Genomic DNA, 26,175 nt, shown 5'->3' on the forward strand with positions numbered 1-26,175 from the left:
CTTCAGTATGATGTGTGATGGATTCACCCATCTTACCAGCACAACAGACTGGTGTGGAAGGAGACTCTTCAGGGAGAAGAATGGAGAAATTTAATGAACTGGGGTTTTCAATTTCTTGGGAGATGGGAAGCTTTGAAGATGAAGAAGAGTTAGTCATTTTGATGAAAAGAAAAAGACGATTTAGAACAACGTAGTGAATCACAAAAGGAGATTAAGAAGAGATTAGGATGTTTGGATTCACTAAAAACAGTTTTATTTAAGCACAAGGGGTATCGGGTCCCTGAAAAACAGCGACTCTTGGATTTAAAGTGAAATTATGTGTTATAAAAGTGATATTTATCACTTACTAGATACAGCCAAAGTCAAAGGTTGGCTGCCCAAAAGTAAAAGTTGTGCTGCCCAAAAGTATACATATATACCAATATGTATATACCTCACATCCCTTTAAAGTTATAGATAATTCCAACTAGAATATTATGCAAATACCCCAATACAATCCATTAAATTACGATCACAATTTATATTAAGCAAGTTTGCAAATATCACAACATTTCAAGTTCCCAAAATGAGAGTAAAACATACTATAGTAGTTAAGCAATGGTGTATCGACAAGCGACTCTTGGTTAACTTTTCGGGTGTTACAACTCTCTCCCTTTTATAGAAATTTCGTCTCAAAATTTACCTTACGCTAGTCCCGGAACAAGTGCGGATACTGGGTCCTCATGTCTTCTTCTCTCTCCAGGTAGCTTCTTTTCCAGAATGGTTCCTCCATAGTACCTTTACTAAGTGGATTCTCTTGTTTCTAAGTTGCTTTACTTCTCGAGCTTCAATTTGGATAGGTTCTTCATTATAAGTCAAGTCAGGATTAAACTCAATAAATTCAACTGGCAAAACATGCGATGGATCAGAACGATATCTTTTGAGCATAGAAACATGAAAGACATTGTGGATCTTGTCTAGCTCCGGTGGCAAAGCTAATTTAAATGCGACTTGTCCAACCCTTTCAAGTATCTCATAAGGTCCAATAAATCGGGGACTAAGTTTTCCTTTTTGGCCAAATCTCATAATCTTTTTCCATGGAGACACCTTTAAGAATACTTTATCTCCAACTTGATATTCAATGTCACGCCTTCTAAGATCAGCGTACGACTTTTGTCTATCCGAAGAAATTTTTAGACGTTCTTTGATAATTTTTACCTTGTCCTCTGTTTGATGCATAATTTCAGGACCAACAAGCTTTCTTTCACCAACTTCACTCCAACAAAGAGGGGTCCGACAATTCCTTCCGTATAAGGCTTCGTAGGGAGGCATTCCAATACTCCATTGGTAACTGTTATTGTAAGCAAATTCTATCAAAGCCAAGTGTTTGTCCCAACTACCCTCAAACTCCATAATCTAAGCTTGAAGCATATCCTCCAAAATTTGAATCACTCTTTTCGACTAGTCGTCTGTCTGAGGATGGAACGAAGTGCTAAATTTCAACTTAGTACCCAAAGCTTCCTGCAAGCTGCCCCAAAATCTAGATGTAAACCTTGGGTCTCGATTAGATACAATAGACATAGGTATCCCATGTAGTCTTACAATCTCATTGATGTACAATTTGGCTAAACGCTCAAGTGAATAATCCATCCTGATTGCTAAGAAGTGAGCACTCTTGGTTAGCTTGTCCACAATCACTCATACTGCATCATGATTCCTTTGAGTGCGAGGAAGTCCATAAACAAAGTCCGTAGTTATTCTCTCCTATTTCCATTCTGGCATCGACAAGGGTTGTAGTAAGCCAATTGGGACTTGATGCTCCGCCTTTACTTGTTGACAAACCAAACATTTGGAAATGAACTCCGCAATGTCTCTCTTCATACCATTCCACCAATAATGTACTTTGATTGTTTGGTACATCTTTGTACCTCCAGGATGCATTGCATATGGTGAAGTATGTGCTTCATTTAATATTTCTCTCCCCAATTTGTCATCACAAGGGACACATAACCTGTTTTGATAAAATAAGCCACCATCCTTCGTTACTGTAAAATCAAGCTTTTCCGCATTTTGAACTTCTCTGGTCAATTTTACAAGTTTCTCATCTAACTTTTGTGCTTCTTTCACCTGTTCAAGTAATATTGGCTTTACTTGCAAATTAGCAATAATTGAACCATTTGAATCAAGTGTAAAAGAAACATTCATGGCTCTTAACTCAAGGAGCAGGGGCAAAGGACTCAAAAAAATGCTCGTGGAGGATTTTCGACTTAAGGCATCTACAACCACATTAGCTTTACCTGGATGATAATCAATCGTGCAGTCATAATCCTTGATGAGTTCAAGCTATTATGTTTTCTTAGGTTTAGCTCCTTCTGAGTACCCAAGTACTTTAATCTCTTATGATCAGTGAATATATGACATTTCTCTCCATACAAATAATGCCGCCATATTTTTAAAGCAAACATTATAGCAACAAGCTCAAGATCATGAGTAGGATAATTCAATTCATGCGGTTTTAATTTCCGAGAGGCATAAGAAATTACCTTCCCTCCTTGCATCAAAACGCATCCTAGACCATTGTGAGAAAAATCATTGTATACTACATACTCTTTCCCTTCAATTGGTAGAGTAAGTATAGGCGCTTGAGTCAACAAGGATTTGAGAGTTGCAAAGCTCTCTTGGCATTTGTCATCCCAAATAAACTTTACTTCCTTCTGTAAGAGCTTAGTCAAAGGGGAGGCGATATGGAAAAGCCTTTCACAAATCTTCTGTGGTATCCTGCTAAGCCCAAGAAACTTCTTACCTCAGTTTGACTTTTGGGAGGTCTCCATTCAACAACTGCTTGTATCTTACTAGGATCCACCTTCACGCCTTCGGTTGAAACAACATGTCCCAGAAAAGCTACTTCATCAAGCCAAAATTCACACTTTGAAAGTTTACCATAAAGTTCTTTCTCCTTCAAAATTTTCAAAACAATCTGAAGGTGTTTATCATGGTCTTCACTACTTCTGGAAAATATTAAAATATCATCTGTAAAGACAACTACAAACTGATCAAGATAAGGCTTGAATACTTGATTCATTAGATCCATGAATACCGCAGGAGCATTTGTCAATTTGAATGGCATCACCAAAAATTCATAATGACCATACCGAATTCTAAAAGCAGTTTTAGGGACATCTTTCTCTCTAACACGCAATTGGTGATATCCAGACCTTAAATCAATCTTTGAGAATACTTTAGCACCCTTCAGTTGGTCAAACAAATCATCGATCCTTGGTAGTGGATATTTATTCTTGATTGTTATTCGGTTCAATTGTCTATAGTCAATACAAAGCCTGAGAGTGCCATATTTCTTCTTTATAAATAAAACAGGGGCTCCCTAAGGAGAAACACTAGGTCAAATAAAACTTTTCTCAAGAAGTTCTTGCAATTGAGATTTCAATTCTCTTAATTATGCTGGAGCCATTCTATAAGGAGTGATAGAAATAGGGGTAGATCTAGGAATAAGCTCGATTGGAAATTCAATCGCTCTTTCCGGGGACAACCTAGGAAGATTTTTGGGGAAGACTTCTGGGAAATCACATATAGTAGGTATGTCCTTGATACAAGGACTCTTAAATTGTGTACCAACTATGTGAGCAAGGTATGCCCCACAACCTTGATGCATCAACTTTCTTGCCAAGGCCGCAGAAATAATACTAGATGTCAATGATCTTTCACCTTGTACAATGATGTGTGAAAACGTAGGATCTTTAAAAGTCACATGCTTAGACCTACAATCTACCACTGCATGATATTTATAAAGCCAATCCATCCCGATAATAACATCAAAATCCTTGAAGGGCATTTCAATCAAATCAGTAGGGAAGACTAGGTTTTGAATCCGAAGGGACAATCTTCGTAAACTCGATTACACACAACTTGATAACCCAAAGGACTTTCAACCAGCACATCATAACTAAGTCTCATAGATTTCACGTTTTCAGGAAGAACAAGTGATGAACAAAGATAGGAATGTGTAGAACCAGGATCAAATAGTGTAAACACACATAAGCCAAATAAGTAAAATTTACCGACAACCACGTCTTGTCCATCTTGATCATCCCTCTGCCTCATAACTTAAGTGCGTGCAATAGCCCTTGGTCCACTAGCTTTATTAGCTCCACTTGCACCTGTTGCTTGGGTGTTTTTAGGTCTTGCACCTCTATTAGTTTGAGGAGGATTAATAGAAGGCTTATGAACTGAGCCTTCAGTTCTCAAGGAAGGAGCATTATTAAGATTAGGACAATCCTTCACTTTATGATCAAAGCTCCCACAATTGAAACATGCACCAGAAGCTCTCTTGCAAGTACCATAATGATTATTTCCACATTGTGGGAAAGTGGGAACGCGAGGCTTTCTTTGGCCATAATTTGGAGTGCTAGTTGTAGAAAATTCTGATTTGTTTTGCCTTTGTTGAGGTGGCCTGTTATCACTACCATCCTTGGAATCATCAAATCTTCCCCTTTTGGATAGGCCTCCAAAATTTGGTCTAGGCTTTCAGAATTTGTTTTCATTTCTACTAGCTTCTTCTTTATCAAGTCGTTCCTAAGTAAAAGCAGCAGACACTAACTTACAAAAGTTCTCATGTTGCAGGATCGCCACATTCTTCCTAATGGAATCATTTAAACCATCTTCAAATTTCTTGCACTTGTCTTTTTCCTCTTTAATAATACCTCCAGCATAACGAGAGAGCCTTAGAAACTTATGTTGGTACTCAACAATAGACATGCCTCGTTGCCTTAGATTCAAAAACTCTTTTTTCTTTGCATCACAATAAGCAGATGGGACATACTTCATAGGAAATTCCTTAAGAAAATTATCCCAAGTAAGAATAGGAGGTTTTACCTTGGCATTCGGAACACTTACCCACCAATCATAAGCATCATTTTGTAATAGTGAAATAGAATACTTAAATTTGGCAACATCTGAACACTCAAGCTGCTCAAATACCCTCTTCATGCGCTCCAGCCATTGTTCAACATCCGTGGGATCAACAGTACCTTCAAACTCCACTCCACCCATTTTCCTCATTTTCTCAAAGTTAATCCTGTTGGAATCATGCATCGATTCAACCATGTGGTGGAAGAATTCAGCCATTTGTTGAAAATAATGATTCATGGCTTGAGTACCACGACTCATGTGAGGATGTGGACCAGCTCTTACACCCTGATGGTTTCCCACTTCAGACCCACTAGTATAGGGAACATATTGATTCGAGAAATGTTCTCCAACCTCTTATAGTGCATGAGGTTGGGAAACAGAGGTACCCGACCCTTTACGAGCAGCTTCCATAGGTCGGTCAGAAGAAGAGGCCATAACTTAATTCCTTCAAAAGGGAAAATCACATTGCATTAGAGACATGTACTTGATGCTTATGCACTATACATGCGATAAAAATATTATAAACCATGTAAGTGAATAAATATTCTATGTAGACCATTTTTCGAAAGCAAACAAGTATACAAGTAATTCACAACAAAAGTCCTAGAACAACAAACCTAGGCTCTAATACCAGCACTTGTAGTGAAACTTTCGAAAGGATACTACCACTTAAATAAGAAATCTAATTAAATACTTGCAACATTTAAAAGAGATTAACTATGGCCATATTTATTATAATTTAGCAGAGGGATTATGTTCATAAAGAAAAAAAAAGAAATAGTTAAGAATGTGCATCCTGCCCATTTATAAATTTATTTGAAGTCAAAGTGATATTGCGCAGAATTTTAACTTATGGTGGAAAAACCCTTCCAAAATAATATAAGGCAATAACGCACGAAATTTTTATGCATATATTATCCTCACACTGCAAAAAATGATATAAAAAGAATATTACCAACTTTCAAGTACCCAAATTAGGTGGTGCATGCTTCACATAACCATTCAAAACAAGTGGTAAATTTAATATATTACAAGACTTGGGCTTACACACCCCAAAAGAACAAAACATATAGCCATACTTATATTACAACCCATGGTGACATGATCAAATTAGCCCTCAAAATTTCATGTAAATATACCACACATAGATCATGTATATGTCCCAAGGTTTATACAAAATATAGATGCCTATATGCAAACGTGATCTTTCTTAAGGCTCTCAAAATCTCCATCTCCAATGGCCAGCTTCATGCCTCCTCTCGATCATTCCCTACGATAGAAACAACTATTGCTAAGCATATAGCTTAGTGGTGTAAAACTATAGGTTCGGATCCCTCAGATTCACCAAGCTACCTTTCTCAAATAATAGGCAACACAATTGAAACATAACAACAAATCAAGTAAACAACAGATAAAGAGTATCAAGTTTGATATTTAAAGATCCAAATATCAAGAACGCTCATAGCACCATTTTCCAAGAAATTCAATAACAAGGCTCACCCAATATATACATCATATCGTCACACCAAGCACAAGCAGGTATCAAGAAGGGCCGAAGCCCTGTATCAAGAAGAGTCAAAGCCCAATAATCAAGAGAACCAAGAACCATATTAAAAATGGCTTTCTAGTTTGTACTTAAAATAGACAACTTTCATTCTTAAGACGGACTAAAAATCAAGAGTCAAGATGGCAAATGATCTGAATCAAGAAGTATGCCAATAGTGACAAAGTCACAGCCACAAGAAGGACAAGGTCCCAACAAGAGTACCAAGTGATCAAACATTCCGTACAAATGGGCGAGTTACACAAACGTCTTTAATATTTTAAAGGATACCAACACGACAATGCAAAGTGACAAGGGGTAACCAACATACCAAGATAAACATTCAAATATACCAGCAGGTAAAAAGAGTACAAGTACAAGTTTATACACAAACCTCAATGCTTAGCTTAGAAACAGTCCAACACAACTTCAAGAGTTCAAACCGTAGACCAACCAACGTATCAAGGTCCTCAACTTGTTCACGAGTATATAAAACCTTAAAATAAAATTAAATAACTTCTTTAATCCCTAGTAGATCAATAATGTTAATGTAAAATAGGATTATCATCACAAGTAAGCTTAGCCTATACAAATACAACTATGCTCCCAAAACAGTAATTCTGACCAGCCTAGTACCTCATGTCTCAACTTAGATTTGAAAAGGAAAACAGCAAAAATGGATTGTATATCCTTCATGAAAGATGAATGTACATCTATTAAGGTTGCAAACACTCAAGAATCACCGCAAAATATATTTTGCATAAAAATATATCATCGATACACGAACAGTTGTTCATACAGGATTTCTAAATCCGAAATCTTGACAGAACTTGTCCTATGTTGCGTTCGATATTTCGAATCTATAAAAGCTAAATTAGAGTTGTACATAAACATAACAGTTGTAGGTTTATGAATTATCTTTCCAAATCATATTTATTCACCGAAAAGGGAGTTCTAGAGAACAAGATATTCTAAAAGTAATAAACACTACTCAGCTCAAAATCAGATTTGCACCATATTTAGAAACGAAGATAAGAGTAATTTGCAGTCTTGCTGATCATGTCAATGTTACTTTGAAGAAAAACACCAAAGTAAGTTCAACAACAATATATACAATCATTTATTAGCAGTATGGGGGAAAAACACATACTATGTGTGGATTTAAGAAGCTAGATTTTATTTTATTTGATAATTGAGAAATCTCCATGGTTGATAGGACGAACAATGATCTTTCCTCCCCAGATAAATACCATGCATTTGTCTTGGCTATGGTCACTTTTTCATAATATCACAATAGATAGTTGATAGCATGATGAATAGATCAACACTTGAAATGCATTAAACAATGGTTTTCATCTTTCCCTCGGTGAAACACAACCGTGCCTAAAGATTTTAACAGTTAATATTCGAAATATAGAACATAATATTTATGAGCAATAACAGTACAAATCTACGACCAACATATTATACAATGTCCATTTGTGGTTGTGCCACCATTTCTGCTAATATTACACATAGAATTAAGTAGGGCTGATTGTCAGTGCATTAACCCGCTCAAAATATCTTCAAAGGATGCACGAGTGTCCTAAAATAATTTCTTAGAAACGAGATGCCTACATGGTGGTGGCCATTGATCAACTTGTCTGTTATGTTCTCCGTAGATGTGGATCACCTTTGGAATAGTCAACCTCCGGAAGAGGCACCTACAATCATATCCATAATTTAAGAGTTGTGCAAGTTAGTGTTATAAAGTAACTTAATTGCATCAATATTAATTTGAAGGGGCTGTAAATTATGTAGAAAAAATATAGTCAGTCCATATGAGGGAGCAAGTAATTTAGCTTAGAAAACACTTAAGTAATTGAGATCAAGGGAGTAAAATCGTGACCTGTCTAACGAGATTTTCAAACTACTTTTACTAAACTTCACAAGCCAAAGTAAAACCAAGTTTACAACACACACAAGATTAACCTCCTAATCTCTATTTAAGTAATACACTATCACTCAATGAGCCAAAACAATGCCTGCATTGCCCACTATACTAACTCAACTGATTAATATAGACTTTGACGTAAGACACTAAGTTGCCCATAACTAAGTTCTTACAATGATTCACCCAAGGTTGAAACCTTTTTATCACAAGCAAAACGATTCCGACAATATAAGCACAAATACAAACAATCAAGGTAACAACTAATTTAGGAAGCAATAATGTAAACTGTTAGGTCCCTTGCTGTTTTGAAGCTTGAATCTCTCTATTTGAATGAATGAATTGATTTTTTGTTTGTTGTCTTGATTATATATCAAACATCAAGAGTTAATACTCATTGGACAAATAACCTCGTCCCTTCTGGTTGGTATAGTACTCTGACGACCTCACCAACTTCTGACACGGACAGCTTTCCAGGTGTATAGCGTATGGTTTCGGATGAACATACTCTGTAGAGGACCAGGTCCTGCACTTATGAGGAAATCATCAAAACATTTGGGAGCATTAAGACTTATCAATTTCCCCCTTTTTGATGATGACAGACATTCTACACGCACAGCCTCACAAGAGTGTTAAGCAATCATTCATAGATACAATAATTCCCCCTGTCATTGTTCTTCCCCCTTAGTTTAATTCCGTTCTAATTTCACAACACAGTTCACCTTCAATTCCCCTTTTTGACATCATTGATAAGGAATAGAAGTAAACATATGTAAGTTGTATGTAAGACATTTAAGAACTCAGGGCCATGGGCCACACAGAGTGTGCACAAGTGAGTTTAAAAGAGAATAGAAAAACATATTGAACAGGGCACAATACCAAATATCATTAGATTACTAAAGCTGGCCACAGGAATCAGCCAAAACAGTACACATTGCCACTAGAGTTTTGACACAAGGATGAAGAAACCAGGGTAACAAGACTCATTTAGGACGGAGTGGGAAGGGCAGTAAGGGTTCATATTAGCAAGGACATCCGCTTGTTTGCAGCCTCATGAGCCTGAATGACTTTCTTGTTGAGAGCTTTGACTTCTTCACTGAGTGAGGCATTTGTCTTTAGCAATTGTTCGTTCTCAGGTCTCAACTTCTGCATTACTTGCTCATCCACACCGCTGGTACCCGATCCCTTCGAGACAGCTTTCTGCAACTTAGACTCAAGTTGCGCAATCTCAACCTCCTTGTCATTGAGGACCACTGTTAGATCAGTCAGTTCTCGTTTGAGAGAAGCCTGCTACTCTAAGAGATCTCCTACCTGAGACCTACCTTTGGTCTTCCCTTCAACACATTCACATTCTACCAGGGTAACATCAGTAAACATTTGCTTGGTGGTACCAGGTACTCCTCTCCCTAAAGGCACTTCGAAATGTTTGAACACATAGTTTAGCATGTAACCATAAGGGATGCCATGTTTGGCTGTTTTCCAAGTCATCACCATGTGCATATGTTCAAGCATTATAGCAGGGGGATTGATTTCCTCGAGTTCATTCAGCTTTTCCATGATAAATAGGTCAGCGCCATATGCTACAGTTCTCTTCTCCGTCCTTGGTACCAGTATCTTATTAACGAACTCGAAGAATAGTTGATATTCCCCCTTCAGAAACTTCTTTGGCAGACCTGCTCAATTTATGTCCCCCACCCCTTTTCTTTGTAGCATATGTAGTGAACTCACTGGAGGGTTTACATCCTTCAATTTACTGGATCCCCTTCACAGGCACACCCAGAATAATCCCCAAGGTTTCCTCATCGAGATGGATTTTGACATCTCTGACAATAGTTATGATTCCTCCATCATCTAGAAGCTCTATCTTATAGTAAAATTCACGCACCTTAGGTTCATGCAAGAATGGTGCTGGGGGTTCAAATAAATGATCCCAACTTTGCCGGGAAACTGAATAAAAAAGAGGGGACATTCCAGGTTTTGTAATAATATCAGGATCAAAGACTCTACCGTTTAGCACCTTTTGGTTCTCCATTTCTGCTATCCGTGCTTCCCTGTTCAACTCCTTTTCTTCTACTGGCTTTTGAATACAAGTACCTAGTACCTTGATTGGTTTTGATTGCTCAATAGCCCTTTTACTCAATTTCTTTACAAGAGATTTCTTCGTTAATTTCTGAACCCCTTTTGATTTGACCCTCTCAACCTCTACTTCCTTCCTTCTTTTTTCCACATACACAGCAGATTCATAAGACTCTGTTTCACTGGACCTAATAGTCAAAGGGGTTGAGGTGGGTTCGTCAGGCAGATGGCCTTCCCTTCTTCTCTTCCTAGCCCTTTCCGTTTGAATTATATTTGCTTTTATGTCACTTCACATAACCTTCTGCATCTTACTCCTGGTGCCATACCTTTTCTTGTCCCCTTTTGTGTAGGACGTAACCATTTTTCCCTACCCCTTTCTTTTCATTTCTTTTGCAGACTCAGCAAGCTCATTGTTGAGGTTGGTGTCAGGAATAGTGTTGACTCCCTCTAGATCTAGGACACCTACAGTCGAGAAGTTTGCACCGCAAACCCCTTTCATGCTCCATTTCAAAGAAACTTCTTCTTCCTCCTCTTCTTCACTTGCAACGTCAAATGACTTAGTAATTTGGTCAAACACAGGTTGAACACTGTGTGGGACCCGCTCCAGCGACCTCAACTCTTGTTCCAATAGAGTTAGTTGAGAATCTCCTCTGAGCGAGGCCAAACATTGCACAGCCACTAATTCTGCCGATGCTGCTAGAATATTTCACTCAGGGCCCTTTCCCTCAGGTAAATCTCCATCAAACAACCACACAGACATCGTAGATGATACTGCCCTAGAAACCACTTCTAATTCTTCAGTGGGAAGATCACCACTTGGTTTCACAACTGATTGGGCCTCTGAGTTTAGGGATTTTTCACCGGACAAAACCAACATAGACGAGTAAGGTAAAACTTCCGCAGATGGAGGTGAAGGAGAAGCCACCACTTCAGTATGAGGTGTAATAGATTCACCCGTCTCACCAGCACCACAGACTGGTGTGGAAGGAGACTCTTCTAGGAGAGGAATGGAGAAATTTAATGAACTGGGGTTTTCAATTTCTTGGGAGATGGGAAGCTTTGAAGATGAAGAAGAGTTAGTCATTTTGATGAGAAGAAAAAGACGATTTAGAACAACATAGTAAATCACAGAAGGATATTAAGAAGAAATTAGGATGTTTGGATTCCCTAAAAACAGTTGTATTTAAGCACAAGGGGTATCAGGTCCCTGAAAAACAGCGACTCTTGGATTTAAAGTGAAAAGACATCTAAAACTGACGCAATAAATGGGTAAGGGACATGTGGCAGAGACCGTTAACAGAGACACAGTGTAGCATAAGTGTTATTAAACTTATGGGGACCAGGTACCATTTAGTATATTGCCCTACATGTATGGTTAAATCCTTCGTTTTGCCAACATGCCATGAGTGTATACCTGCAGTAAGGTACCAAAAGTGAATTCTCAAACGATAAGCATTACAACTTGTAGCAACCCTTTCGAAAGGATACTACCACTTAATAAGAAATCAAATACATACTTGCGACATTTAAAAAAGATTAACTATGGCCATATTGATTATATTTTAGTAGAGGGAGTAGGTTCATAAAGAAAAAAAAGAAATAGTTAAGGATGTGCATCCTGCCCATTTAAACATTTATTTGATGTCAAATTGATATTGCGTTGAATTTTAACTTATGGTGGAAAAACCCTTCCAAAATAATATAAGTCAATAACTCATGAGATTTTTCTGCATATATTATCCTCTCACTGCAAAAATGATATAAAAAGAATATTACCAACTTCCAAGTACCCAAATTAGGTGGTTCATGCTTCACATAACCATTCAAAACAAGTGGTAAATTTAATATATTACAAGACTTGAGCTTACACACCCCAAAAGAACAAAACATATAGCCGTACATTTATTACAACCCATGGTGACATGATCAAATTAGCCCTCAAAATTTCATGTAAATAGACAACAAATAGATCATGTATAAGTCCCAAGGTTTATACAAAATATAGATGCCTATATGCAAATGTGATCTTCCTTAAGGCTCTCAAAATCTCCATCTCCAATGGCCAGCTTCATGCCTCCATTCGATCATTCCCTACGACAGAAACAACTATCGCTAAGCATATAGCTTGGTGGTGTAAAAATTATAGGTTTGGATCCCTCAGATTCACCAAGCTACCTTTCTCAAGTCATAGGCAACACAATTGAAACATAACAACAAATCAAGTAAACAATAAATAAAGAGTATCAAGTTTGATATTTAAAGATCCAAATGTCAAGAACCCTCATATCACCATTTTCCAAGAGATTCAATAACAAGGCTCGCCCAATATATACATCATGTCATCACACCAAGCACAAGCAGGTACCAAGAAGGGCCGACGCCCTGTATCAAGAAGGGTCAGAGCCCAATAATCAAGAGAACCAAGAACCATATTAAAAATGGCTTTCTAGTTCGTACTTAAAATGGACAACTTCCATTCTGAAGACGGACTAAAAATCCAAAGTCAAGATGGCAAATGATCCGAATCAAGAAGCATTTCAATAGTGACAAAGTCACAGCCACAAGAAGGACAAGGTCCCAACAAGAGTACCAAGTGATCAAACAATACGTACAAGTGGGCGAGTTACACAAGCATCTTTAATATCTTAAAGGATACCAACAAGACAATGCAAAGTGACAAGGGGTAACCAAGGAACCAAGATAAACTTTCAGATATACCAGCAGGTAAAACGAGTACAAGTACAAATTTATACAAAAACCTCAGTGCTTAGCTTAGAAGCAGTCCAACACAACTTCAAGAGTTCAAACCGTAGACCAACCAACGTATCAAGGTCCTCAACTTGTTCACGAGTATATACTACCTTAAAATAAAATAAAATAACTTCTTTAATCCCTAGTAGCTCAATAATGTTAATGTAAAACAGGGTTATCATCACAAGTAAGCCTAGCCTGTACAAATATGACTATGCTCCCTAAACAGTAATTCTGGCCAACCTAGTGCCTCATGTCGCAACTTAGATTTGAAAAGGAAAACGACAAAAATGGACTATATATCCTTCATGAAAGATGTTGGTACATCTCTTAAGGTTGCAAAAAATCAAGAATCACAGCAAAAAATTTGTTTTACAAAAAGATATCATTGATACACTAACAGTTGTTCATACAGGATTTCTAAATCCGAAATCTGGACAGAACTTGTCCTATGTTGCGTCCCATATTTCGAATCCATAAAAGCTAAATTAGAGTTGTACATAAACATAAGAGTTGTAGGTATATGAATTATCTTTCCAAATCATATTTATTCACCAAAAAGAGAGTTCTAGAGAACGAGATATTCTAAAAGTAATAAACACTACTCTGCTCAAAAACGGATTTCGACTACTCATCAAAGAGAAGGGTGTATCTCGAATTACATCCAAAAGGACCAAGATTTTCTTGAAATTTTATGAGTAATATGGTTAGAGGAAGTTCTACAGGTTTATTAGAGTTAAAGGACACGAATTCTTATAGAGGAGGTGTGAAATTATATGTTATAAAAGTGATATTTATCACTTACTTGATACAGCCAAAGTCAAAGGTTGGCTGCCCAAATGTAAAAGTTGTGCTGCCCAAAAGTATACCTATATACCAATCTGTATATACCTCACCTCCCTTTCAAGTTATAGATAATTCCAACTAGAATATTACGCAAATACCCCAATACAATCCATTAAATTACGATAACAATTTATGTTAAGCAAGTTTGCAAATATCATAACATTTCAAGTTCCGAAAATGAGAGTAAAACATATTGTAGTAATTAAGCAATGGTGTATCAACAAGCTACTCTTGGTTAGCATTTCGGGGTGTTACACAACTAGTATAGATATCTGCCTTCTTTAACATTGTCAACTAGAAGATTTCGTTCAAACTTGTTATGGATTTAGGTTATCTTGTTCATCCCCAACCTCTATTTTTGACAAAGAATTCTTTACTCAATGGCTTTGTAAAGATGTCAGCCAACTGGTCTTCTGTCTTGCAAAAACTCATCGTCACATTTTGCTTCTCAACATTGTCTTAGGAAATGATGCCTCACATCTATATGTTTTGTCCTCTTATGCTGAACGGGGTTCTTGGCCATGTTCATTGCATTAGTGTTGACGCATATTAGAGGAATAGTGTCTTTGAGAACACCAAAAGTCTTCCAGTTGCTACTTGATCCATAGGAACTGAGCATAAGATGATACAACAGCCACATATTTTGCTTCTGCTATAGACAGTGCCACTAAATTTTTCTTCTTAGTGCCCCAAGAAATCAGTGATGCTCCTAGGAAGTGTGTCATGCCTGATGTGCTTTTTTGATCAACAAGAAACCTGCATAACAACATCAGGATAACCAATTAGATCAAAAGACTCACCAGTAGGGTAGAAGAGGACCAGGTCCTGAGTTCCCTTCAAATATCTCAGAATTCGCTTGGTTGCCTTCAAGTGTGATTCCTTTGGTGCTTCTTGAAACCTTGCACACATCTCTACACTGAAAACTATGCCAGGCATGCTTGCAGTGAGGTATAAAAGTAACCCAATAATTCTCCTATGCATGGTCTGATTAACATCTATCCCTTCGTTATCCAAGTCAAGTTTCACACTTGTACTCATAGGAGTATCAAGGACTTTAATTTGCCTCAAGCAGGATGAACTTCTTGAGCAATTCCTTTATGTACTTTTCTTGACATATTGATGTGCCCTGTGATGACTATTTGATCTGCAGTCCTAAAAAGAAAGTAAGCTCCCCCATCATGCTCATTTCGAATTCACTACTCATCAAATCAGCAAACTCTTTGCATAGTGAATCTGAAGTAGCTTCAAAGATGATGTCATCTACGTATACTTGCACAATCAACAGCTCCTGACCTCTAGATTTTAGAAATAGAGTATTATCAATTTTACCTCTTTTAAACCCGTTTGCAAGGAGGAATTTTGATAGGCGCTCGTACCAAGCTCTGGAGCTTGCTTTAGGCCCTACAGAGCTTTATCCAGCTTCAGCACATGGTTTGGGAGATCAGCATCTTCAAAACCTGGAGGTTGTTTAACATACACCTCTTCCGTCAAATGTCCATTCAAGAAAGCACTCTTGACATCCATTTGAAATAGTTGAAACTTCATGTGGGCAGGAAATGATATCAAGATTCTAATGGCTTCCATTCTGGCTACAGGAGCAAAAGTCTAATCATAGTCAATCCCTTCCTCTTGATTATATCATTTTACCACAAGTCTTGACTTATTTCTGGTAATGATTCCATTATCATCAAGTTTGTTTCTAGAGATCCACCTAGTCCCAATAATGGTTCTGTTGAGAGTTTGGGGACCTGGTGCCATATTTTGCTTCTTTCAAACTGATGAGTTCTTCATGCATTGATGTCACCCAATCAGCATCCTGTAAAGCCTCTTTGATATTCTTAGGCTCAATGGTTGATATGAAGGTTGAATATGCAACTAGATTTCTTGTTTTGGATCTAGTTTGTATTTCGGAGTCAAGTGGAGAGATAAGATTGTCCAGTGGATGTGAAGATTGATGTTTCCATTCGAACTTTCTAGTTATTTCTTCTTCAACATCAGCAGCGGATTCACTTTCTTCACACTCTGGACTTTGAGATGTTTTCTCCTGAGCTAAATCAGAGGGAGTTCTACACCATCTTCCCTTGCAGCCTGTTTGCTTCCAAGATTTTGGATTGCCTTGTCTTGTTTTCCCTTAATCAGCTCCTCCAGTTCAATGTCTTCTTTTTGTTCAACATTGCTCTTATCATCAGACTCATCAAATATCACGTGCATGCTCTTTTCAACATATAGAGTTCTTTTGTTAAAAACTTTGTATGTCTTGCTGGTAGAAGAGTACCTGACAAACACCCCTTCATCACTCCTGACATCAAACTTGCCAAGGTCATCCTTTCCATTATTCAGAACAAAGCACTTGCAACCAAATGGCTTCAGATGAGAAATTGAAAGTTTCCTGTCATCAGCAACTCATAAGGTGCTTTCTTGATCACAGACCTGATAAGACACCTATTTGTAACATAGTAGGTTGTGTTGACTGCTTCTACCCAAAAATTCATTGCTAGCCCTGAGTCAATCAGCATGGTTCTGGCAATATCCACCAATTTTCTATTCTTCCTTTCAACGACTCCATTTTACTGGGGAATTCTTGGCGTAGAGACATTGTGATAGATTCCATTTTCAACACAAAAGCCTTCAATTTGAGAGTTTTCAAATTTTGTGCCATGATCAGATCTGATTCTAGCTATCTTGCAGTTTACTTTTAGTTGAATTGTTTTGGCAAAGGTGATCAGAAGGCCGGTTGTCTCGTCCTCAGTCCGCAAAAACATGTTCTAGGTGAACCTAGAGAAATCATCAACAACTACTAGAATATACTTCTTACCTCCTCTGCTTTGAACTCTGACAGGTCTACATAGAACCATGTGGAAGATTTCTAAGGGTCTGGTTGTGCTCACACATTTCTTGGTTTTGAAGGTAGATCTTGTTTGTTTCCCTTTTACACAGGAATCATAGACTTTATCATCAGAAAACTTCAGGTTTGGTAATCCACGGACCAAGTCCCCTGCAGCAAGCTTGTTCAGCAAGGATGTAGTCACATGTCCCAATCGCTTATGCCATAGATTTGCATTGTTAGCTTGCGCACTTAGGCATGAAAGAATGTCCCCTTCTACTGAGTTAAGATCTGCAACATACATATTTCTGACTCTTTTGGCAGACATAACAACTTTGTTAGTTGCACAGTTAGTAACCAAACATCTATCAGACATGAACTTAACTTCATTTTCTTTGTTGCAAATTTGGGATACTCTCAAGATATTGTATTTCAAACCATTCACATAATGTACATGGTCTATGGAATGATCTGTTGATCTTCCTATTTTGCCAATTTCGAGAATGAAACCCTTCTTCCCACCACCAAACGACACACCACCGCCCTGGTGTGCTTCCAAAGAGAGGAAGTTTAGAGTGTCTCTAGTCCTGTGCCCTACGTATCCACTATCCATGTACCAGCACTGACTGTTTCCTCTCTTCTGCACAAAAATCACTTATTAGAATTAGGAACCCACTTCAGATGGAGTTCCCAAAAAACTATCAAAAGGCTTAATGAGAAACCTTCATGTCCATGGGGCAAAGTGTTCTTACTAAAATGGTAATTGGGACCATGTACCTTTTTATTTTTTACTAAATCTTTTCTCGATTTAAGAAACTTCTCCTGTCTTTCTTTTACTCCTCTCAGAATCTCACATTTTTCTTTCAGATGACCATTTCTTCCACAATGGGTACACAAAAGATTGTCAGAGATAGACACATATTTATTGTGGGGATTGTAGGGAGGCTATATCTGTCTACAACCTAACCCCTTTTTGTTGTTGAACTTTTGATTTGCTAAGTTAGAGAGTATCTTAGACGAATCAATCCATTTGAGGGAGTGGTTTAACTCTTTTTTGATCTTACATAGATCCTTCACTAATTGTGAGTTTCTTTCAAGGGAGGCAACTAACTTAGACTAAAAGGTCTTCAGTTTCTCTTCTAGTTCAATCTCAAAGTTACTGAGTTTTCGCTTTCCACACTCAGAGGTACCAAGTTCCGCGATGGGCTGCAAACTATCAGTCTGTAGAAAACTTATCCTAACACTCATTTCAGACATTTGAGAGTTAAGAGATGTAATCTCATCCTCACATAAGCTCAGATTTTCACTTATCATCAGATTATCAAACGTTAGTTCATCAACTGAGTCAATTAATACAGCAGCAAGTTTTCTCAATCTTTTAATTGAAAAAGTTTCTAGATCACTTTTGAGATCAAAAAGGGTTACCTCATCCTGATTCTCTTCTTCGTCAGATTGTGCCATTAGTGAGAAAATAGAATTGAACACAGTTTCATCATCTTTCATAACCATCATCAACACATCTTCATGGTTGTCTCCCTCTTCCTCGGATTCGCTGGATGCATTTCCCCAGACAGCAAAAGCTTCACTAGTTGATCAGTATGAGCCTTTCTTTTGGCATGGTCTAGGACCTGATCCTTTCTTCAAGGTCTGAAGTCCTGAGTTTCCTGCTTCTAACTTAGATAATCCCTCATAAAATGACTAGGTTTGCCACATTTGTGACAGAGATCATTTGCATTTGCTTCTCTACTGGTTGAACCCTTCTTTTGAAAGCCTTTGTGCTTCTTAATAATCTTCTGGAACCTTCTAGTGACGTATGCCATTTCATCCTTATCCTCAGTCCCATTGTTTGGAGACGTTTTCAAGGCCACTGATTTCTCCTTTTTTCCCTCCTTAATGATTGACCCCTGTTGTTTGTTCAGCTCGTAGGCTTGTGTCACGACCCGAGTCCAGGCCCCGGATACGACACGACGTACAAGACTCCAAAAAGTCTCATACAAGCCTCATAGCATTAATAACATTCGATATAAGAAAAACAGTACGAAATTTATAACTTTCTTTAAAACCATACAATCAAAATACTCATTTAAAACACTTGTAACACTGCAGAAGTCTATTGTCTCACATGGCCATCTAAAAACAATATCTAAAACATAAGTAGGGTCACGGCCCTTTACAATCGAAAAGTCTAACAATAGTCTTTTACATGAAAGAAAATGAAACTTCATGTACGTGTCCTCGATCTTTGAGGACATACCACTTAGTCTTGGAGAATCTCAAATCCAAGCTTCAACTAGAGAGAAAGCAACTCACTTGCCGGAACCTACACTTGTAGTAAAACATGAAGAAATATGGGTTAGCACAATTAAGTATTAAGTATGATAGTCATGCAAAAACATGCGTAAAACGGACATTTTATTTGAAAGTCATGATATATGTCATTTTGAGAAAACTTCATGAACATAAGCATAAGAGGCATAATACAAGACATAATCAACATACAAGTCATTTCACCACATTAGAACATAATCAACATATAAGACATTTCATTACCTTAAGCTTTCACCTCAAGTAACCCTCAAGCTATACTTTGTGCAATGTATGAATAGCGTCCCATACCACTATTCACACTAAGTACCACCTCAAGGTCACCAAAATTGAACTTACCATTCAACCTTTTCATGTTTACACAATACTCATACATAAGAGACATAAACATTACATAAGCCATATCATCATATTAGGACCATCATCTAGGGCAACCCTAAGTCATACTTGTGCAATGTATAAGTAGCATCACATACTACTACTCACACTAAGTACTCCTTTGAAGTTACCATAGACAAGGCACATTCATACTCAATAAGTCATGACAAGGAAGTAACTCATAATACAATCTAAGTATAGCATGCATCATTATATTAAATACATAAGTCAACATTCCCCATTAGCTTCATGAAGAACACCTTCATTCATTAGACATTAAACCAACATTCTCCATTAGCATCATCATAAGAGCACATTCATTTCATTCAACATTATAACATAAAGGAACACATCATAACCCTCTCAAAGCCTATTTGTGCAATTCATGGATGGCATCCCATACTACCACCCACACTAAGTAGTGCATTCTTGAGAAGCCATGGTTCATTAACATTCTTTGTGGGGGTAAGCCTTAACTGACATAGACCATGTAAGCGATTCATGGAATCCTTGTGTCGCCCTCACCAGATAAGGGATTCCTACTTGCCTAAGGTAGGATCATTATTTTTAGCTTAGGTGGATCCACTAGCTAGACCTATGTGGGCACATAGTTATGGGATAGGGAGATTGCTACTAGATACCCCGCCGCAACTCACGGGTGAGCATCCATCTCAAGAGAGATATCCCGCCTCAACTTTCGGATGAGCATTCATCTCAATTCATATCTACTCGGTGCTTAGCACTATTCCTCACTGAATACTTAACATTCATTATTATGGGATGAGAGATTATTGCTATATACCCCGCCTCAACTCATGGATGAGTATCCATATCAAACCCAACATTCATTCAATAGATAGCCTACTTCAAAGATCAAAATAGCCTTTCAACTAAGAATCCCATATCGTGAGAAAGTCCTTTCACAACATGTCATTATCATTCATTAGAGTACAATTGAGAATAACATTTTAATCAACCCATCATCATTAACATAATCATGGAAACCTCATTCATTAGTCATTCATGAGTGTGTGTATGTGAGAATCACCTTTCACATATAGCCTCATCAGTCATAGGTGTTAATTGATAAATAGCATTCAATCATAACACAATTACATTCTAAACATGATCATAACACTTTCATTGAGATAATACACATATATATTTCACATCATAATCATACATAATCCTTCATGAAATTACCCCTTAGGGCTATGAACCAACATCAACCCATAAATCTAGATACTAAAATAGATAAGGAAATTGACATGATTCAATAACTAATCCAATATAAACATCAACAATTCAACATACTTGCATAATCAACCAATTCCCAATCTCAATTCACCACTTAAGAATTTGGGAAAAACATGGGTTCTAGGAAGAAATAATCTTAATTCATCTTTAAAACCACAATTCATTCATAAATCAATGCAATAAAGCCTTTGAAAATTGTTTGGAATCGAACCTATGCCAAGATTGAAAACTAGGGTATTTGGGAAAACATTGGAGACTTGAAATCACCTTTGAAATTGGCTCCTTGAAAGAAACTAAGTCAAGGACGAATACTACCATACCTTTTATGGAATAACTCTACAAAAATCCCTTGAAAAACTTGAAGACTTGACCTTGATATCTTGAATCCTTCACCTCCAATGGAGGTTTCAAGAGAGAGAACTTTTGAGAAGAAAGGTGGGTTCTAATTTGGGTTTTGAAATAATTAATTGGAAAAATAGAGTTTAATACTTTTAATACTCTTAAAATACCATAATTAACCCAAAATAACCGTCCCTCAACTTAAGTAATTATAAAAACAATATACCAAACCACTCTCCCCTTAGTCGAACCAAAACCAGCTTTTACAGGTGTGATCCACGGACCACCATCCACGGACCGTGGATGGGTCCACAGACCATCCTGCATGGGCGTGGTTCATGGCTGGGGGTTGAATTCGAGGGACTTGACCCACGGAATAGGTCCACGAGTCGTGGTTGGACCTATGAGGCGTGGTCCCTCTCCGTAGGTCACCACATTTTTGGCAACATTCAAGTTTCCTTGGGGTCTTGGGGTTTAGGCTAAGGCTCCTCCTCAAGGACCCCTTGGGGAGTCGTACCTTGACGTTTAACCCCTAAACCCCTCAACCTAGCTCGGGACAACACTTTACAACTCATAACCCAAAACTAAACTCTAAACGAAACTTGTTAAGCTCTAGTTTCACCTACTAGATTTTAGGGTCGTTACAGTTTGGAGATTTCCAATCAGTTCATCCATGGTGAGCACCTTTAGATCTTTTTCTTCAGTTATAGCATTCACTTTACACTCTCATGACTTGGGAAGCACTTTGAGAATCTTTTGAAGTTGTTTGCTTGGTGGAATAGGCTCGCCAAGACATCTTAGTTCGTTGGTTATGGAAGTGAATCTTAAATTTATCTCGTGAATGGTTTCACCTTCCTTTATACAGAAGTTCTCATATTGAGTCGTAAGCATATAGACCTTAGACTCATTCACTTGTGTCGTTCCCTCATGGGCTATTTTAAGACAATCCCATATCTCTTTGGCTGTCTCGCAAGCAGAGATTTTGTTGTACTCGTCTGAGTCAATTCCACATACCAGAATCTTCTTCGCTTTATAGTTCTTCTCTATTTTCTTCCTGTCCTTTCATTGTATTCTTTTCTGGTTTTGAGAACCATCTTAGTAAGCTCTACATCTGTTACCTCTCTTGTGGGAATGTAAGGTCCATCAAGAACCACGTCCCACAACTCAGTGTCTTCAGCATTGATGTAGTCATGCATGCGATTATTCCACCAGCCATAAAATTATCCGTTGAAATGAGGTGGTCTGGTGGTTGACTGACCTTCTTCCATGTTGGGTGGAGTAGTCATTCCTTCAGGATCTTTTCTTTTCTTGGTGTTACCCAATAGAAAAGTCAAGCTCTGATACCACTTATTGGAATGTATGTGTCCACTAAGTACGATCGGACCAGGTCCTCAACACAATTATAATGAACAGAAAATAAGTACAGAAAGTAAAGATGGCACACGTACTTTACGTGGAAACCTCTTTGCTCAAGGGAGTAAAACCACGATCTGTCTCACAAGATTTTCAAACTGCTTTTACTAAACTTCACAAGCCAAAGTAAAACCCAGTTTACAACACACACAAGATTAACCTCCTAATCTCTATTTGAATAATGCACTATCACTTAATGAGCCAACGTAATGCCTGCAGTGCCCACTATACTAACCCAACTTATTAATATAGACTTTGACGTAAGACACTAAGTTTCCCTCAACTAAGTTCTTACAATGATTCAGCGAAGGTTGAAACGTTTCTATCATAAGCGAAATGATTCCTACAATATAAGCACAAATACAAGCAATCAAGGTAACAACTAGTTCAGGAAGCAATAATGTAAACTATTAGGTCCCTTGCTGTTTTGAAGCTTGAATTTCTCTCTTTGAATGAATGAATTGATTTGTTGTTTGTTGTCTTGAATATATCAAACATCAAGAGTTAATACCCATTGGACAAACAACCTCGTCCCTTCTGGTTGGTGTAGTACTCTGACGACCTCACCAACTTCTGACGCGGATAGCTTTCCAGTTGTATAGCATATGGTCCTAGACGAACATGCTCTGTAGAGGACCGGGTCCCTGCACTTGTGAGGAGATCATCAAAACATCTAGGAGCATTAAGACTTATCAGTTGTACCTGCAACCATCCAATATTTTATAAAGTAGTGGCATGTACTTACTATAATGGACAATATTTGTATGATACTGAGGTCCATATATATAGTCTAAAGAGTGATTCTTGGAGAAACATTCATTGTCTTGATCAGGAAAGGGATTTTATAGAAAATTCAGGTAAGTTTGTTAATGGGAAGATTTATTGGGTTAATGATGACTCTAGTGATCCTAACATATTTTATATTAATTTGGACGATGAGAAATTGGAAAAGATGGAGCAACCACCTTACAGAGAAGGAAAGTACGATTTGCAATTGGGACTATATGGCAGTGATCTTTGTGGCTATGTTAATAATTGGAGAAAATGTGTGTCTCTTTGGGTTATGAAAAAATCTTGGACGAAGATATTAACCATCAAGTATGATTATTCCCTATTTTTGCCCGTTCTTCCATTTTTCATGTCAAATAAAGGTGAAATTGTGGTTGGTTTTTCATCAACTAATATCATGATATACAATCCAAAGGATGATTCACTCCGTCTTGCCTCTATTGACTTTAATAACTCTGAAACAGAAATCTGCTGCTACGCGGAAATTTACGTTGAAAGCCGAGTGTCTCCTTTTTCTACCGGAAGGACTACTGGTGCAACAATTTTGGGATCTTGTGAGTGATTCTTCTCTTAATTTTATTTTTCTTCAATGTACGTAACTATATCATCACAAAATTTATCATATCCAAAACCATATATGACATAGATAACATCCCTCGAATTAGTTGTACAATGGGGTACTTTCTTGTACTTTCTAATGGATGGATTCCATATAAACAAATTGTTTGACCATTCAACAAAAAATAATCCATTGACATGATTTATATAACGAATCTGTTGCGGTTTTTTCATGGGAAAATTAAAGTAAGATGCCTCCGTCACATCAGACTCATAAAGTACAGACCTAAGAGACCAATCCTTAAGATAATCATCATCATAATGACACCACATGAGTCTATGGTGAGTGTTGTCCTTGTTATTAGCTGATAAGTTAAGATGAGACTTGATAAACTCGGGACTATCAAATCAAGAGGGATTTCACCGGATGCCTAGAGAGGATTTCCGTAATGAGCTCTGATGGAAGAGTAGGGATTCTCAAGATTGATTCTTTCATTGGAATTGATGAAAATCGAGAGAATGAAATTTATTGGTTGCAAATATTTTGAGAGTTTTACTTCTGCATGAAATACAAGAGCGATTGTGGTAACTGTAAAAGTCACAAAAGTCTTCTTTTATATTTATTTTGAGAATTGAAAGCTCCTTACAGTATTGAAAACCTAATATTTATGGGAGCCGTCTATATTTATTTCCCACATTCATTTATTTATTTCTCTACTAGTTACTTCTAAATTCAATAGACTAAAATAATAATGATAATTAAAGAAAATACTTACTATAGTTACTAGGGGTAATGTGGTAAAATCACAACTCATCCCAAAAAAAAAAATCACATCATTTTTCGTTCACGTCTTTTAAAACCCAACAACAGCTTCTTGATTCAATCAACAAAGTTGATAGAATAAACTTGAATACAATGATCTTCTTGTTCATTATTGCATCTGTAATTGTGTCTGCAAAACTCGAGTTGGATTCGTCGAGGATTTTTTAGCATTGTACGGATATTCTCATTATTGCTTCATTTTTTTTCCAGAAAACTAGTAATAGTCTGAATTCTGTATACTTAATTTTTATGTCTTGTACATCTTGGAGGAGCCAAACATTCCGGAAGGTCTCTTTATTGGCGCGTAAGTCTCATATATATATATATATATATATATATATATATATTTGGAAATGGAGTTTTACAGATGATTACGCGGTCTGTGTATGCAAATGCAGATTTAATGTTCATGCACCACATGACGATAAATATATCATCAAGTTGTAGATGACCATATCCTAGTCGATTCTTATTGTGGCCAATGTGGAGTGGTCTCGGGATAAGAATTGTAAGAAAATAATATTTGATTTTCATGAACAAGATGATTTTGTTCTGTTTTTTCAAAATAAAGAATCTGTGATTTCTCCAGATTGCAGCCATCAGACAGAACTGACAATATAAAGTAGGAACAGACTATGACTTGTGATGAAATTTTAAGTTTCTAATTTACAAATTTGTAATTAAATTGAGACTTGTATGACTTGTAAGATGTTGATATATATGAGTATTTTGTGGTAGGGATATGTTGATTTACTGGAATGATGTAACGTTGCTTCAGCATAATTACGAGGAACAAGTTGGAGGCGCGAATGAACAAAATGCTGAGCAAGATTGGGGCATCAATGAATAAGACGTAGACGCTAATGATCAAGCTAAGATGGAGGTGATAATGAACAAGATGGAGGCGCTAATGATCAAGATTTAGGCACTAATGTGCAAAATGTTGTTCAAGATGAGGACGCTAATTTAGGCGCTAATGCGCAAAATGTTGTTCAAGATGAGGACTCTAATGAACAGAATGATGATGAAGATGGAGGCGTGCCAATGAACTGAATGAAGATGTAGATTAACTGGGTGGAAATAGATTATACGAAACAACAAATGATGAAAATCCAGCCATTGAGACTTTGTTACTTCTCTCTTTCGATTGTATGATTTTATGAAATTTTTTGTGTGGGAATTGAACTATTTAGTGATATAATATGCTTTTTTGGATACTTGACTGATAGAAGAGTACTTCTTAGAAATAGGTTCATATAGGATAACCACAATACACGTACAATCCTTATCAGTTTCTGAGTCCATTTTGTAGTGTCGAATCTTGTACGTATGTCTTCCTAAACAAAAGGAATTTGTCCATTTTTCAGGGTTTTAAAGGGGCATGGAAATGAATAAGAACTCCTGAATGAAAAAAGGAT

General features: G+C 37.3%; 2 protein-coding genes across 2 annotated transcripts in view; one reads left to right on the plus strand and one right to left on the minus strand.

Annotated features, from left to right (window-relative positions):
* Window positions 1-26,175, plus strand: part of LOC125825438 (uncharacterized) — a 1,130,247-nt gene that overhangs the window by 564,088 nt on the left and 539,984 nt on the right. The window lies entirely within an intron of this gene.
* On the minus strand, window positions 4,102-5,121 carry LOC125825482 (uncharacterized). The gene is made up of 2 exons (XM_049504811.1): window positions 4,599-5,121; window positions 4,102-4,499 (listed from the first exon to the last, which is right to left on the minus strand). The coding sequence occupies exons 1-2, from the start codon at window positions 5,119-5,121 to the stop codon at window positions 4,102-4,104; spliced, it is 921 nt and encodes a 306-aa protein (XP_049360768.1).

The sequence above is a fragment of the Solanum verrucosum genome, unplaced genomic scaffold (genome assembly GCF_900185275.1).
Source record: "Solanum verrucosum unplaced genomic scaffold, falcon-dt-bn FXZP01000101.1, whole genome shotgun sequence".
NCBI classification, from domain to species: domain Eukaryota; kingdom Viridiplantae; phylum Streptophyta; class Magnoliopsida; order Solanales; family Solanaceae; genus Solanum; species Solanum verrucosum.